General features: G+C 43.6%; 1 protein-coding gene across 1 annotated transcript in view; it reads left to right on the forward strand.

Annotated features, from left to right (window-relative positions):
- Nucleotides 1–5,339: 5,339 nt before the first annotated feature.
- Nucleotides 5,340–18,007, forward strand: part of EIF4H (eukaryotic translation initiation factor 4H) — a 32,697-nt gene continuing 20,029 nt past the window's right edge. Inside the window, exon 1 of the mRNA XM_056864992.1 lies at nucleotides 5,340–5,455. Coding sequence (XP_056720970.1) covers nucleotides 5,397–5,455 — 59 coding nt within the window. The 5' untranslated portion in view covers nucleotides 5,340–5,396. The remainder of the gene's footprint in view (nucleotides 5,456–18,007) is intronic.

The raw sequence follows: 18,007 nt of genomic DNA on the forward strand, positions 1-18,007 counted from the left end.
TCCAAAATATAACTGAAAATATTTCCGTTCAACAACTGCTTGGATAAAATACATATTCTGTTACGGGCAAATGGCTTTAGATGCCTATCAGTTTTGCAATCCCAGAGGGCGGCCGCGTTGCACCCCACTCTCTTGGAGGCCCCCCCCAAAAAAAAATTAAAGGGGAAAATTTTTTTCCCCAAAATATAACTGAAAATATTTCAGTTCAGCAATTGCTTTGATAAAATACAGATTCTGTTCCGTGCAAATGGCTTTAGATGCCTATCGGTTTTGCAATCCCAGAGGGTGGCCACGTTACACCCCACTCTCTTGGAGCCCCCCAAAAAAGTTTTTCCCCCCTTTAAATTATTTCCAAAATATAACTGAAAATATTTCAGTTCAACAACTGCTTTGATAAAATACATATTCTGTTATGGGCAAATGGCTTTAGATGCCTATCAGTTTTGCAATCCCAGAGGGCGGCCGCGTTGCACCCCACTCTCTTGGAGCCCCCCCCAAAAAAAATTAAAGGGGGAAAAAAACTATTTCCAAAATATAACTGAAAATATTTCAGTTCAACAGTTGCTTTGATAAAATACGTATTCTGTTACGTGAAAATGGCTTTAGATGCCTATCGGTTTTGCAATCCCAGAGGGCGGCCGCGTTACACCCCACTCTCTTGGAGCCCCCGCAAAAATTTAAAGGGGAAAAAAACTATTTCCAAAATATAACTGAAAATATTTCAGTTCAACAACTGCTTTGATAAAATACATATTCTGTTACGGGCAAATGGCCTTAGATACCTGTTAGTTTTGCAATCCCAGAGGGCAGCCACGTTGGACTCTTGCAGGGACGGATTGACCCATAAACCATCAAGCTATAGCTTAGGGCCCCACTCTCTTGGAGCCCCCCCCCCAAAAAAAAATTTACAGGGGAAAAAAAAAACTGGATGTACCTTTCCAAAATATAACTGAAAATATTTCAGTTCAGCAATTGCTTTGATAATTCACAGTGGGTAGCCGTGTTAGTCTGTCTGCAGTAGTAGAAAAGAGCAAGGGTCCAGTAGCACCTTAAGAAGCACCTGAAGTAGTGAGCTGTGGCTCACGAAAGCTCATAAAGGTAAAGGTAAAGGTCCCCTGTTGCAAGCACTAGGTCATTCCTGACCCATGGGGTGACGTCACATCCCAACGTTTACTAGGCTGACTTTGTTTATGGGGTGGTTTTCCAGTGCCTTCCCCAGTCATCTTCCCTTGACCCCCAGCAAGCTGGGTACTCATTTCACCGACCTCGGAAGGATGGAAGGCTGAGTCCACCTTGAGCCGCCAGAAAATATTTTTGTTAGTCTTTATGGTGCTACTGGACTCTTGCTCTTTTCTACAGTTGCTTTGTTAAAATACATATTTTGTTCTGTGCAAATGGCTTTAGATACCTATCAGGTCCATAAATTACCATATAGCATATTCCACAGTGGGTAGCCGTGTTAGTCTGCAGTAGTAGAAAAGGGCAAGAGTCCAGTAGCACCTTATAGACTAACAAAAATATTTTCCTGATAGGGTATGAGCCACAGCTCACTTCTTCAGATACTGCTATTACAACTTCAGGTATCTGAAGAAGGGAGCTGTGGCTCACGAAAGCTCATACCCTACCAGAAAATATTTTTGTTAGTCTTTAAGGTGCTACTGGACTCTTGCCCTTTTCTACTACATATAGCATATATTCAACATGAAAAACAGCGACAATTTGTTGTTGACAAAGGACAGCTGGACGTATAAGGGGCCCCATTCCCTTCAATAGCTTTGGGCCTCATCAAACCGAAATCTGGCCCTGGACCCTTCCCTTAGGGTTGCCAACCTCCAGGGACTAGCTGGAGATCTCCTGCTACCGGTATTACAACTGATCTCCAGCCGATAGAGATCGGTTCACCTGGAGGAAAGGGCCGCTTTGGCCATTGGACTCTATGGCATTGAAGTCCCTCCCCTCCCCAAACTCGCCCTCCTCAGGCTCCGCCCCAAAAAATCTCCCGCCGGTAGCAAAGAGGGACCTGGCAACCCTACCTGGCCTGGATGGCCCAGGCTAGCCTGATCTCATCAGATCTCAGAAGCTAAGCAGGGTTGGCCCTGGTTCGTAGTTGGGTGTAGGGTTGCCAACCTCCAGGTTGTAGCTGGAGATCTCCTGCTATTACAGCTAATCTCCAGCCGATAGAGATCAGTTCCCCTGAAGGAAATGCCCACTTTGGTAATTGGACTCTATGGCATTGAAGTCCCTCCCCTCCCCAAACCCCGCCCTCCTCAGGTTCCGCCCCAAAAACCTCCCGCCCGTGACGAAGCGGGACCTGGCAACCCTAGTTGGATGGGAGATAGGGTTGCCAACCTCCAGATACTAAATGCAAGTACAAAAACGATTCGCACTGTATATGACACGTCAATACAAAAGAACAGCACAGGCTCTAGATTTAGCAAAGAACAATGCTATTGTCCTAGAATATAGCATTGTTCTTTGCTAAATTTAGAGCCTGTGCTGTTCTTTTGTATTACCCTCCAGATACTAGCTGGGGATCTGCTATTACAACTGATCTCCAGCCGATAGAGATCAGTTCACCTGGAGAAAATGGCCACTTTGGCAATTGGACTCTACGGCATTGAAATCCCTCCCCTCCCCAAACCCCGCCCTCCTCAGGCACCGCCCCAAAAAACTCCCGCCAGTGGCAAAGAGGGACCTGGCAACCCTAAATTGGGAGATCATTGAGGGCTACCAGGGTACTTATGTAGAGGAAGGCAATGCCAAACCACCTCTGTTAGTCTCTTACCTTGAAAACTCTACGGTGTCGCCATAAGTCCGCTGTGACTTGATGGCACTTTGCACGTCTGTTTCACCAAAATAAAAGAAGAAAAAGAGTTGGTTTTTATATGCCGACTTTCTCTACCAGATAAGGAAGAATCAAAAATATTTTCTGGCAGGATATGAGCTTTCGTGAGCCACAGCTCACTTCTTCAGAAAGCTCATACCCTGCCAGAAAATATTTTTGTTAGTCTTTAAGGTGCTACTGGACTCTTGCTCTTTTCTACTACTGCAGACAGACTAACACGGCTACCCACTGTGAATTAGCTTTAAAAACCAATGGTTGCATAAGCTTTTGAGGGATCACTGGATCACTTTGTCATAAGAACATAAGAAAAGCCCTGCTGGATCAGACCAAGGCCCATCAAGTCCAGCAGTCTGTTCACACAGTGGCCATCCAGGTGCTTCTAGGAAGCCCACAAGCAAGATGACTGCAGCAGTATCCTGTCTGTGTTCCACAGCACCTAATATAATAGGCATGCTCCTCTGATCCTGGAGAGAATGCATTGGAGTGTAAATAAATTAGGCTTGACTTGTATATACATTACAGAAAGCTGTGGGAGATTTTACAAAGAGAGGCTTTGATGACCCACCTTTCTGTTGTGTATGTAAAGTGGGCCTGATGGATTTATATCAGATGCAACTGAAAAAATGAACTCTGATATATGAAAGCCTATACTGGAATTAATTTTGTTAGCCTTTGATGTACCACTGAACTGTTTGAATAAACAGAAAACTGCATATTGTCGAAGGCTTTCATGGTCAGAGTTCATTGGTTTTTGTAGGTTATCAGGGCTGTGTAACCGTGGTCTTGGTAAAATACCGAGACCACGGTTACATAGCCCGGATAACCTACAAGAATCAGAAAACTGCATGTCTGCACTGATATTATAACAGGCATGAGAGTTCAATAATGAGTTACGCAAACAAGCAGCATAGTGGAAGGGAATGGAATGAGTATCTACATTTGTGTGTGTGTTAAGTTCTGTCAGGTCACTTCCAACTTACGGTGACCCTGTGAATGAATGACCTCCAAAATGTCCTGTCGTTAACTGCTCAGCTCTTGCAAACTGAGGGATGTGGCTTCATTGAGTGAAAACTTTTTTTCAAAAACTTAATATTGAGTTTTCAAAAAAACAAATGGTTACTTTCTTGATTAAATAATGTATCTATAAAATCATGTGGAGTGTGTAGCTATAGTACACTATATAGTTTGTACATACACACATGTATATACATTGTTGTATATGCACAATATATCCCTGTGGAGATCAGTATAGATATATTAATATTTTCTTTTTGTGTATTAGAAGTCACCACAAGAGAGTCTTTAGAATTCTGAGAGTAAGACATTGTGAGATAAAAATTATGTAACTGAGGTCTGGTCATGTGCTTTCCAAATTCCAGGCCCTTCTTTATGTTTTGTTTGCCGGTGTTGTTTTCTGACATCCTTTAGTTAATAATAATGGGGGGCGGGGAGGGAACAAACTGGAGCTGGCAGAGAATGAACCAGAGAACTTGTGCACATGCAAAGACGTATAGACTTGAGTCCAGTAGCACCTAAGAGACCAGCAAGTTTCAGGATATAAGCTTGCGAGAGTCAAAGCTGACTGTCTGACGAAGGGACCTTTGATTCTCGCAAGCTTATACTCTGAAATTCTTGTTGGTCATGCAGCAAAATGGAAACTTTCAGAGATACCGGATAAGATGGACTGGATAAATAAAATGCTGGAACTAGCAGAAATGGCTAAACTTACGGCATTAGTAAATCACAAGGAGAATACAGAATTTGTGGGAGAATGGGAGGCATGGACAATAGTCAAAATGAATTTAAATTGGGAAGTACTGAAGGTTATGTTTTGTTCTAATTCAACTGATTAAGGTAGAAATACTATTAAGATTAATGATTTAGATTTTAAGAATTGTTCCGATTTATATATGAAGTATTGTATTAGAAACTAAATGCAAAGGTGACAATAAAGTTATTAAAAAGATAGAGGAGGAGAGAGGGGAAGTCGACGTAAATATATGAATTAATTAGTTATATAGACTAGATAAATATTGTTTATTTCATATAATCATCTTAATGAATGATGGAAACCACTGTAATATAAAAAACAATAATAAAAGGTTATAAAAAAAATTCTCATTGGTGTACTGAAGGAGGTGCTACTGAACCCAAGTCTAACTGTTCAAATGCAAAGACATGTGCTCGGTGGGTCCTCCCCATAGAATGGAAGGCTGGACTGCTCCTCCTTTCCCCCCCCCCTTCCAAACTGGGGCTATAAACTAGGAGCAAGCCGCAGCCCCTGCGAAGCACGTGCTTCCCTGCCTTTGAATCCTGACTGGAGAGACCGAAGGGTTTATTTCCGCCTGTTTATCCCCTCCCATTCCCTCCCCTCCTGTCAGGCACCCCCGAAGCCAACCCCGCACCGCGCAAGCGCAGAGCGCGCCTTGGCGTCAGGCAGCGCCGCGGACGACCGCTCCTTTAGGCCCGCTATATAAGCGGCGCGGGGTCCTGCGGCTCTCGCTCGCGCTCGGGGGAGGCTGAGGCGGCGGCGGCAGGCGCAACAGCAGCGATGGCGGATTTCGACGCTTATGACGACCGGGCCTACAGCAGCTTCGGCGGCGGCCGCGGGTGAGGGGGCGGGGAAGGGAGAGCGCCAGGCGGGTTGGCGGGCCGCTCCAGGCAGCGCGAAGGGCCGCCTCGGGGCCTGGTCGGGGAAGGGGCGCCGCTACGCGGGGAGGGAGATTATGATGCGGGGGGGGGCAAAAGGGAATCGGGGTCAGTGAGGCCCGGGTGGGGGGGGGGAGGGGTTCGCAGCAGGGCCTGCGCTTCTATGTCGGGGCTGGGATACAAAGCAAGCTGCAAGGCGGAAGAGGGAGGACGGTCTGGGTTTTAGGTAGGGGCTGGGTGGGGGGGGGGACTTCCTACTCGCCGCCCCCAGCCCCGTAGCAGTTGGGTCTGTGAAAGGGGAGGTGGAAGACTTGGTAAAAGGACGTGGGTTCCAATTTTTTTGCTTTTGTTTGGGAAGGGGGCGTATATCGGGGGGGTTAATATTGGGGGGGTGCAAGTTACTTTTCGTTGGGAAGGAAAGGATCCAAAAGCACAGGTGCGTATGGGCTGATAAGAGGGTTTGTCTGGCTTTGGAAAGGGGAGGTGGAAGACTTGGTAAAAGGACGTGGGTTCCATTTTTTTTGCTTTTGTTTGGGAAGGGGGCGTATATCGGGGTGGGGTTAATATTGAGGGGGGGTGCAAGTTGCTTTTCATTGGGAAGGAAAGGATCCAAAAGCACAGGTGCGTATGGGCTGATAAGAGGGTTTGTCTGGCTCTGGAAAGGGGAGGTGGCGAGGTGGAAGACTTGGTAAAAGAACGTGGGTTCCAATTTTTTGCTTTTGTTTGGGAAGGGGGCGTATATCGGGGTGGGGTTAATATTGAGGGGGGGGTGCAAGTTGCTTTTCATTGGGAAGGAAAGGATCCAAAAGCAAAGGTGCGTATGGGCTGATAAAAGAGGGTTTGTCTGGCTCTGAGGGTGTAAATCGGCGCGTGGTGGAAACAGAATCTGAGGGTGGGTGAAGGGTGGATCAGGCTCTCTATTGCGCTCGTTGATCCGGAGGAAAAGGGAAGGATTGAATGTGTGCATGTAGAATGTGCGTGTAGAGGTTAAGTAAAGCCTACAGAGAAGGGTGGGGTTTTTTTTGGGCGCAGGCCTACAGAGAAGGGGGGGTTGGCGCAGGATCGGGATGTAGATCTGGTTTTATGAAGGGAGGGGGGATTGGGATGGATGCATGAAGCTGCCTTATTCTGAGACCGTTGGTCTATCAAGGTCACTGTTGTCTACTCCGAAATGCAGCAACCTGACGGGGTTTCAGGCCTTTGACATCACTTGCTACCTGACCCTTTTAACTGGAGAGGTTGGTGTTTGAATCGGGGACTTTCTGCATGCCAAGCAGGTACTCTATCACTGTGCCACGCCCCTATCAAGTAATGTTAAACAGGGAGGAAAATCTGGAATTTGCTACTTTCTCAAGGAAGGTGTTGTTTTTAAGTCGTGTCAGGCAAAAGAGGTTAAAAAGCAAAGGGAAGTTATGTGAGGGAGAGCTATACATTTGTGTCTAGTTCAGAAGTCTTTCACACATTGGGCGGGGGATTGTAACTAAAAGCCCAAGTAACACTATAAGTCAGGGGAAAGAACCTGCAGATTGATATGGCTGGGTGAAGGGATGCACCCAGAATATGGGGTTGAGCAAGGGAAGGAGGTGAAATAAGAGTTGATATATGATATGACGTTGTGATGGCCTTCAGCAACAAACAATAAACTTTTAGCAATATTGAGTTGATAAATAGGGATGGATGAACATTATATGGGAAATGAGTAACCAGCAACGTCAGGATTAGGGATTAATAATAAGAGAAAGGTAACCAGTTGGGGCAGGAGAACTAAATTTTGGTGGGAGCTGAACAGGTTTTCTTGTCGGCCTTCTTCCCTCTGCTACGCAAGCAGGAATGGACGTAGACGCTAAAAAGGAATTAACCTTTCCACCTTGCTCTTTTTTAATTTGGTGTTTTTCTTGCATAAATACACCATTTACTATTAGGCAATAGTTTCATTCATAGAGCCAGCCTGAAATGTTTTGGTTGAGTTTACGAGCCCTGCCCTGTCTACCTAGCCTCCCCTTTTTTTCATCCAGGTCATTATTTTGTATTCTGCTTTCTTGGCTGGCTATTTTTATGTTTGTTAAAATTGGATGAGTGGAATGGAAGGGGGATCAGTAGGGTCACTAAAGCTTATGGGATAATGGGTTCAAAATGGGCTTGTGCTTCTAACCTGACATGATAGAAAGCTGGCATATTTTAAAATAATAAACATTTTAAGTTTCCTGTACATCAGTTTTTGCTGCTCTTTTCTCCCCCTTAGTCAATGTGCCATTAACTTGATGAGCATTTGCTATAATTGTAGAATAATGAAGACTTTGAGTCTAATTTTGTTGTATGCACTTTGGGAACTATTGCAGCTAAAAAGTGGCATATAAATGGAAACAGTAAACAACCAGATAAGCATTATATAGTATTGCTTGGGGAGTTACAAGGCAGATGGCAGAACAGCTCACCAAAGGCAGCCTAGTAAATTTATGACAGAGGAGAGAGTCTAAATTGTAGCTCCAGGAAAGTCAATATTTATGCTGATGTAGTTTGGGCTCACAAGGCATTCTCATAAAGAATTAGAAAAGAGCAAAAAGTGAGCTGTAGCTCACAAAAGTTCATACCCTGCCAGAAATTTTGTTAGTCTTTAAGGTGCTACTGGGCTCTTGCTCTTTTCTACTGCTATTGACAGACTAACAATGCTACCCATCGTGATCTATCATCAAGAATTGTTGGTGTTTCTGAAATAAGATATTTTCCTTATGGAAGCTCAGATTAACAAGTTGCACAAAATGGTTGCATTAGTTGCTGAAAACCCTCATGGGCTGACCTACGATGCAGTTCTATGTAGAGTTTTTCCATTGGAGCCCAATGCTTAGACTGCATGGAATTGCACTATTAAAACTTTTTTTGCAGCACCTAACTTGCCCTTTGTGTATGTAAACACTAATCACCAGGTATGTTAGATGTAAAAGCTAAATTCCTGTCCTGATGAGTTGACCAGTAATTTTGATAGCAGAGCAGAGGAAATAAGTGATGGAGGGAAAAATGTCAAGGGATGAACGTAGGCAAGAACAGTTGTACATGCCTACTTAGTTTATGTGCAGGTGAATACTACGGATATGCCAACATTTCATGTACTTGAGATGGGCAGTAAAAATGCCAAATGTTTTTTAAAAATGAGGTATGTGGTATGGCTAAGAGAGGTCAAGGGAGCAGAAGAAATAAAAATATTTTTTCTAGCAGACGTAGGAGTGTTGCTTCTGGATAGGAATATGGGGCATGTGGTGGGATGGGCATGAACCCTGAGAACTGAGGGAATGGAGCTCTTGGGCGTGGATGGGTCTTTGATTCATGATGATGGATATTTTACTGGTCATGGACTGTTCCAATAAACTGTACTGATTCATGACGAAGAGTTCCTGGATATTGGTTCTTGACCGTGAAAGCCTTCGACAATAGTTCCTGGATAGTTTATTGTTATCTCCTTCAAAGGCAATAGTGGAAAATTAAAAGGGAAGGAAGTTGAAGTTGGTTTTTGTGCTTGTGTTGATGGGCTTATTTATTTGTTTACATTATTTAAAGTCTGCTTTTCTCAGTCTCAAGGCAGATTACACAGTGGAAGTCAATAAATCAATAGAATAGGACATCCAATAAACAAAGCAATAAGGTTTGGATTCCCGAAATCTGGAGCCAAGCAGAAATCTGCACAGAGCTGGAACAAAGCATAAACTTTAGCATGACACGTTATGTGATGAAGAAATTGCATAGCCCAGTCCGAACTATACACAGTACTATATCCCACAGTCTACCAGTTACTTTTTTTGCCCTGTGGGAATGCAAATTATTATGGGTGGGGAGGTATGGCAACAGCAGTTACAGAAGAATAGTCTGATGATGATCTTGGGTTTGGGAAGCAGGTTTGGGGGTTGTAGAGGAAGGTCATGATCTCTTCAGGGTAGTATTCAGGCCAGGTCCTTTCAGTGGTGCCTTGAAAGTGCAGTTGAGAGCACCTGCTAGAGGTAAAGATAAGGCTAGTGATGGTCAAAGGGGCATCCTTGAGGGTTGGAAGAAGGCTTTGGGTCACATGGTGTGAAGGTGTGGGGAGGGAGCCATACCTGACCCTTTGATTGTTGGAGTTACCTGGCTGGGGTAACTTATGTATTGAAGCTTCCTTTTGATATCATGGTTAATCTTCGTGGCTTCTGTGCAGTCCCACATGTGTGCCTGCATAGAAGACCACTCGATAAACAACAGGTAAGTGCAACACTGTTTTCTTCAAACCAGTACTATAGGTGGTAGAAGTACATGTAAAACTAGGGGCACTTCATAGGATGGAGAAAGCTGTATTATAGACATGGTATTGTGGTCTTAATGTGTTTATGCTGTTTTCATTTAGAAGCTCCTGGTCACAGTAGTATGATGAAAACCCTTGGAGATCTCATCCAGTAACTAGCTTCTTCCTAACTGTTGACCTCAGTAGCCCTTTTGTAGATTACTGAAATTGCATGGATTATTTGAAGGTTGCATGGCCTGACTTTTAAGTTTTAATAACAGTGGAGGTCAAGCCTGAAAGAGTGGTGCTCAATTATTTAAACCTTTCCAGAGATGCCAAAACTGTGCATCTTGATGGCTACTGTACCATGCTATTAATTTCTAATTGCTTCATTGTTCCTTGATTTTCCCCCTCCCCATTTTGCTTTCAGTTACCCTCTGTGAATTGAAGTGAAACAATCTGCAAGTGCAGCTTTTCTATAATTACAAAGCAAAGGTGTTATCTTCCTTTGTGAGCTGCAAATAATCTATGGCAAAAAAATTTATTACTTTTTGGGCAAATTGTGTGGGTGTTGGACAAGATCTAGTCTCAGATCTTTTGCAAAAAAATTTTTTAATTTTATAAATTCCTGCAACATTTACAGATGAGTTTTCCTCCCAGAGAATTGTTTTGAGCTAAGATTGGTGTTCCACTTCTTCTTTCTTCCTTTTTGCTGAGTTTATGGCTCAGTAGTTGTGCTAGATGGTACAAACATTTTACATAGGCTTCACTGTTTGTCGTTGCAGGTGACAGGAACAAGCCTGGTTTATCCTTGGGCTCATGTGTGTGCTTCTCTCCCTCACCACCCTCTTCCATGTGGCTGGTTCATCATTTCTGTGTTTGCACCACACCATAGTTCGTTGTTTACCCTTCTCGCCCTCATGCCAGAATTCAATCATGATTCGTTGTTGCCTAATGCGGGCCCCAATTATAGGTTGGGGATTACAAGCATAATAAATTTTATTAGCGGCTAGTATGCCAGGTAAAACAGAAACTGACCACACAGAGTAGATGTTTCCAACCAAGGCCAACAAAATTAGGAATCACCCAATTTTACATTTCCACACATTAAGGATGTACATTAAGGCGACGTAGCTTCATTGCTACCGCACAATATTTTGCAACCTAGGTGGTGATTGGTGAGCTGTCTCCCAGCAGAAACCTTTTGGTCCATTCACCCTCATCACCAGAGCCCATTTTCCTAATCAAAGGGTCAATAATATTGAAGTGGGCTGACTTGTAGAGGGGACACCTAAAAAATACATGCTCAGTGGTTTCCAGCTCCCCTGTGTTACACAGGCAGTCTCTCCAAGGGATTACAAGCATATTTCAGACATTATTGTCAGGCATCTGAGTAATGTCAGGCCTCGAATCAGGGCCGCTAACTTGCCCAAGCAAAATTGGAGCCTGTGAATGGTTACATAGGAATGATGCCTAAGAATTTTGGTTCTCGTTCACAGGCATATACCTTCAAGACTATCTGCTGCTCTCATGCTGTAGTGATGACTACTCTGTTAACTGTTGCTGTTTAAATGAAAGCATTTGTTTCACATGGAATTGTGGCAGATGCGTCTATTCCACTGGCAGGCATCTGCAAAAATCGGTGCTGTTTTAATCACATTGGATAGTGTGACCTCTGCTTCTACTTCTCCTCCCAGTGCTCTTATGACATCTCCAGTGGGTACCTGGTCTCATCCTGGCTAGCATGTCCTTAAGGTACATGTATATACAATGTCACCATGAACATAGTGGTTGGGATTGGTCTGTTATTAGCCATTGGGAGCAAGGGGTGCCATCTTACCCGGGCACTTGGCCATGTGGTGATGCTGACCCCTCCCCCAGTCAAATTAATTGAATGACTGGTCTAAAGTGTTCAGAATGCTGCATTTCTCCTTATGTCTTTACAAAACCAAGTTAATGATTCATGGTTGCTCATCTTGAACGTATGAGCCAGACGTTTCTGCAGTCTAGTTCCCTGAAGAAGAGCCACTACTCTGCTGTCTGTATTAACAGCCAGTTTATGGGATGAAAAGGAGGAGACAGACCAAGACTGAAACTTGCAACTTTTGTGCATGAGTCATCTTACCTGAGCAGTTTGCTTTGGTGCTTGATAAGATGTAATTTGTCGTGCACTTGGAAACATAGTGTGCAAATAAGGAGTTTGTAATACTGGTGGCATTTTATCTGCAGAGTGCATGACCAACGTGCAGTAGATAGTCTTGAGCACAAATGGGAGTAGAACTTGATGCCAAAAACTAGGAGATCAAGTCAAATAAAGAAAAACAGCTCAAGGCTCATAACTTACAAAAAGTGCAATACTGAAATATGAATAACTACAAACTATTACAAAGACACCAATTAGATTACGAGTAACAAACTGTACCAATTGATACATGGCAACAAAATATATCACGAAGGAATTCTAAAGGTTACAATCACCTAACAATATGAACATGAAAAAGTAGAAATGGATGATCAACACCAAAAAAGTTCAAATACTTTCCTTCAGGAAAATTCACAAACAGTGAAACTGAGTTAAGGGCGAGGATGAGACAGCAGAATCTGCTTCTGTGCAGTTGGATCATGCGCAGTGTCGAAAACTGAAGTAAAGCGGGCAGGTCGGCTTCAAAAGTTGGTCATGCGCAGTATACGTGAACTCTGGCTTGTTTTCACTGAGTAAACTGCAAAATGGAACATTGTTAGCACAAAAACAATCATATTGGCAATATGAAAAACCGGCTACAGATAAACAGATCCAGGGGAACGTGAAATCTAGATATTATCACGTTTCGTGGAAGGGCTTCATCAGCCTAATGTTTAGTTATTTAATTTTCAGTCAGTGCTGTTTCATATTAGACCCGTGGGTTCAAACTTCAAATTAAGGATCAATCTAAGGATCCTTAGATTGACCCTTAGTTGAGATCCTTAGATTGATCCTTAATTTTAAGCTTGAACCAACGGGTCTAATATGAAACTTTTTTGGTGTTGATCATCCATTTCTACTTTTTCATGTTCATATTGTTAGGTGATTGTAACCTTTAGAATTCCTTCGTGATATATTTTGTTGCCATGTATTAATCGGTACAGTTTGTTACTCGTAATCTAATTGGTGGCTTTGTAATAGTTTGTAGATATTCATATTACAGTATTGCACTTTTTGTAAGTTACGAGCTTTGTGCTGTTTTTCTTGATTTGACTTGCTGAATTTATACAGCACAATCCTTTCTTCTTGCTCCAGCAAAAACTAGGAGATGGCAAAACCAGTTTTATGTTTCTACTTCAAGAAAAAACGGAATGACTTTCTACTCCGTTGTATTGGCAACCTCCAAAGTGTGAAATTCAAAGTCTGTGTGGATGAGACTGTCAGAAGCACAGTCCATGATTGGACACTATCAGTCTCTCATATCATGCTATTACACACTTAGAACCTTCATCTTTTATGTTTACTTCTTTGTCCTTTATTCCAGATTGAGCAAAAGATAAGCCTGAAACTTCATCAGTGCAATAGTATTTTAACGCAAGCTATGCCTTTCTACTCAGATGTTCCCAATAGCAATGCCTGGTTATCTTCTGCATTTCTGGGCTCCTTCCTTGCTAGCTTTCATGGAAGTGCTGAAGCACGTTAAGGATTGCTTGGATTTGGTCTGTTGGCATTGGAGGCATATGGGTGATTTTTCTGGGCCGCTCAGGCATGTTGCAGTTGAAGATGTAACAACTGAGATTATTCCAAAGGATGGAATTAATGGAACGTGCCAAGCATTTTGTTAGGGTGTTCACATTCTGCTTCAGAATTTACTTCTCTTCCCCTCCTCTCCTGTGGTCCTGCTTTGTTCCTTAAATCTATTTCTTTTGATGTTTATGTAATAACCTATCAATGTGATACTGTTCGTCTAAATCAGTGGTTCCCAAAGTGGGCAGTACCAACCCCTGGGGGGCGGTGGGATTACCTAGGGGGGCACTAGAGGTGGGCCACTTCAACTGTGTTGTTAGATAGAGTAGGGGGTGCTGGGGCAGAGTTTGTGGAACTAAGGGGGCAGTAGCCCGAAAAGTTTGGGAACCATTGGTCTAAATGATAGCTGCACTAGCAGAATCTATGAGGGAACCAGTAAATGTTTTGTGATCAAATCCATAATTTGGTTGTTAGACAATCTCTCGCACTGGTTGCAGAAAAATTGTCCTGGGAAAGTGGCAGCCATGTAGAAAGCATTTTGTGTTATCAATATGTTCTAAGCATAGAAAATTGCCTGGATGTGGCTGGCAGCATGTGTGATGTGTTAACTGCCTGTCAACATCTCGATGATGAGCTCCAATTGACAGAGCCAGCTGGCTGGGATACTTTATCATTCCAAATACCTTCAAGGATGAGGGAGTAGATTTATGCACTTAGTTTAAGGGTGAGTTGGGTGAGTTGATAAGCTTAACGCCATGTAGACCTAATCATTTTGCGTTAATAGTGATTGTCGCCCCTCAGATCTGTATTCACAGTCATTAAACCTATTGTGTTGAACATTCCATGCTCTGAAATGGTGAGGGACACTTTCTCTTTCCCCGTTCTAACCATCCCAGTTACATGTACAGCAGATGTAGCTGAAGCAGGGTTCCTAACCTTATTGGTATGGTGACCCACAAGGACAAGTGACCCATTCAGAACCAGCCCCAGGTTTTTTGGTGCCCTAGGTGAACTATGACCTTGTGCCTCATCTAGTCCAGCATTACATTTTCTACAATGGCCAACCAGATGTTGTTGAGAAACCCTCAAACATCACACAAAGGGTGAACCTGCCCCAAGCAAGTGGCATTCTATTTCACCCTCCTAGCGACTACCATAAAGTTACTAGTTACCAGACACATTCTCCCCCCCCCGCCCCATTGTCACAAGGGAAGGTGGAAGGCAAGAATTTGAGATGTTGACAAGGAGAGAAAGGATGATGCAAAGTGTAGGAGTGGGCTGTCCCACAACCCACTTTTGGGTCCTGACCCACAGGTTCAAAACTCTGGGTTAAAGGATATTAAGAAGGGTAGAGAAGCAGAGTGAATGATCCCCTTACTACACTTATACTCAGTGGCTTGGGCTGTCTAGTACACTGCCTTGTGGCTCTTCCAAGCACTGTTCCTCGTGGGGCACCTGCCCCATATTTTAGGAAAGTGGGCAAGGTCATTGCCAGGTGTTTCCCACCTTGAAACAGCTGCCAGAGGAACAGGTAACTGTGAGCCTCCCTGAGGTGTGGGCCTCGTGCCACGGATGGAGCTGTGGCTCTTAATGGCAAGTGTGGTTCTTTATGAGTTGAGGGTGAGTACCACTGCTTAAATACGTTTTACCTGTGCACTGGATGCTTGTAAACCATCCCTTCTTTCAGTGGATTAAAACCATCTTGTTTTCAAGAGATGCTTATGTGTAGAACTCTGTCACACCTCTCATGGATTCTTGAATCCATTGTGGAGTGCATTCTTGGTTTGTGCTGGGCCTCATGGATAAATGGTAAGCCTTAAAATCAGCCATTCTGCAAACTTTGGAACATGCATACTCCTTTCTCGTGGCTGCACATAGCAAGGAAAGATTGATAAAGTCTTAACAGTCATTCACAGTTGGTATTGTGGTGTAATGGTCAGAGTGTCAGGCAAGAATTTGGGAGTTCCAGGTTCAAATCTCCATTCAACCGTGAAGCTCACTGGAGGACTTCAGGCTAGGATAAGATGGAGGAGAGGTAAATCATGCACGTCACCCTCAAATCCTTGCAGGGAGGGGCAGGATAAAAATGTGATAAGTTGTCTACAGTTATTAACTATCCCATGGAAGAAACTCGAGAAACTTCACAGTTCCCTGCAACACAGTTTAAAAATTACTGGCTTAAGTTTGCAAGGCTTCAGTCAGGGCTTGGAATACAATCCGTGTATTTGCTGCCTGTAACAAAAGCATACTGTGTATTATTAAGCTGTCGATCATATTTTGACAGCAAATCTTATAGGTAAGTGAGGCTTGGTTATGCACTATGCTTACCTCCAGGGTACATGTCTATGTAAAGCATTTTATTTTTCCTGAGTTCATGTGTGATATTTATGGCTTGTGGCCAAAGAATAAATTAAAATTGTTACTTAATTACATGCTTATGATAAAAGAAGGGCCTGTTTCTGTCCCCAAAGGACTTGTGTGAATGATTCCTTGTACAGGTAAGTGGCAGGTTAGAGATAGGAAGGTGTGTATATGCCAGTATGTATTAAAATAATATTGTAGGAAGCTCTGTGCTTTCCTGCCCAAGGAAGATCCACACTTACTTCTGCTAAGCAGTATTCTCTTTTGAGTGGCTCTTGCCAAATCACAATCTTTTATCCCAGTTGTGTGTCACTGTTGATGGGGATGCTGGGAGGAAACCACCCTCATTTTGCAGCCTATCTTTCCAACTGGGTTGAGTATTTTAGAGTTTACCTCTGTGAATGTCAACAAAACTACACTTTTTGGGGGTTGATTCTAGTTTTTTTCTTCCATCCTAGTATGTCTCACTAAACACTAAGATAAAGGTGAAGGTCCCCTGTGCAAGCCCCAGGTCATTCCTGACCCATGGGGTTACGTCACATCCTGACGTTTCCTAGGCACACTTTGTTTACGGGGTGGTTTGCCAGTGCCTTCCCCAGTCATCTTCCCTTTACCCCCAGCAAGCTGGGTACTCCTTTTACCGACCTTGGAAGGCTGAGTCAACCTTGAGCTGGGATGACACCAACTTCCGTCGGGATCGAACTCAGGTCGTGAGCAGAGCTTGAACTGCAGTACTACAGCTTACCACTCTGCGCCATGTTCCTAATTTAATTTTTAATTGAGAGAACCTTATTCTGTGATAGCATAGTCGATGGTTCCAAACAAATACTACTTGCTAAGCCTTATGCAACTTACTACAGTTGTCAGCGTCCTGCTCTCTACTGGGACTTCTGACTACATGCTTGGAGAATTTGTTGCTACTTCCTCTCTCCTTTTATTTTTGGAGCCGGTCTTGGTGAAAAAGCTTGAGTCAAGAGAATGTGCTATACGCTTGTAGAGGGAGGGGACCTGGAGTTTCTCCCCCCCCCTCCAATCCCTAGAAAATGTACTGTGCTGTTTTAAGAGAAAGTACCTGACAGAGCTGTGGCCCTGTTTCTTTACTAATCTTTGTAATCTATCCTTTCCTGCATGCCCAGGATGGATGTAAACAAAGTACTCAACACTGGTACATGGTATTTGTCTTCCAAAGAATGTAAGAGTAGTATTTTAGCCTCGCAGCAATCCTGGCACACAGGCCCATGTTTGCCCAGCTTGCTGCATAGACAATATTAATCTGGATTGGATTTTGGAAGTGTAAACACTGGCCTCTATCCAACCATGCAGTTAAAAAACCATGACCTTTACGTTTTCTTAAGAGGGGACATCAATTTCCAACAACTCCCCCCCCCACTCACACACCCTGCAGACCCTCACTGAGTTGTTCCTGAGGATCTGCTTATCTCCAGGAACAAGATGTCAGGGGGCTCAGGAGGTTGGAGCAGGATTTGGTGGAGAACCCCCCTTCTTAAGAGATCTCATGGACCCTTAAGTTTTCTCAGCTGCCTGACTGGACGCAGGCCACTATTTGATACACCACACTGACTCTCACCAGTGTAAAAACAAAAACACATGCTGATTCTGTTATTCCCCACAGTAAAAAATATATATCAAAAGTTCAGTCTTACTATAAATTGACTTGTGCCCTTAGATTTGTCCTGGTAAAAATTCCAAAGGAAGGATGTCCCTTAACTGTGGAACAGTCACCAGGAATGCTTTTGCATGTCCTTGCCACTTGGCGCATGAACTGTAGTGCTTCAGGAGCACTCTGCCATCTCCCAGCATATAACTGCGATGAGAAGGACAGTGAATGCATATAGACCCTTGTTGGACCTGAGAGGCTAGCAGAAAGGTGTCTTATGGCTCTTAGCATGCTATTTTGGGTTTCTGATGTTGCCTGAGCAGTGGCAGAGTTCCAGCCTCTGGGAGACAGCCATCCCATTGCATCATTGGCATATAAACCGTCCGGCTGCAGATTCCTAATAATACAAGGAGCCTGCATTGACTATTCAGGGAAGGGGTGATATTTCAAAATGTGTGTGTTGAGATAGCATAGGATCCCCAGTTGTAGCAATGACTTGACAGTGAAAATTTGCATAAAAATGCTTGCAGCTAATTGGTGTATGCCCTAATGGGAGAGCTTTAAGATGTGTTTTTCCAGACT

Source organism: Euleptes europaea, chromosome 19, assembly GCF_029931775.1.
Source record: "Euleptes europaea isolate rEulEur1 chromosome 19, rEulEur1.hap1, whole genome shotgun sequence".
NCBI lineage: Eukaryota > Metazoa > Chordata > Lepidosauria > Squamata > Sphaerodactylidae > Euleptes > Euleptes europaea.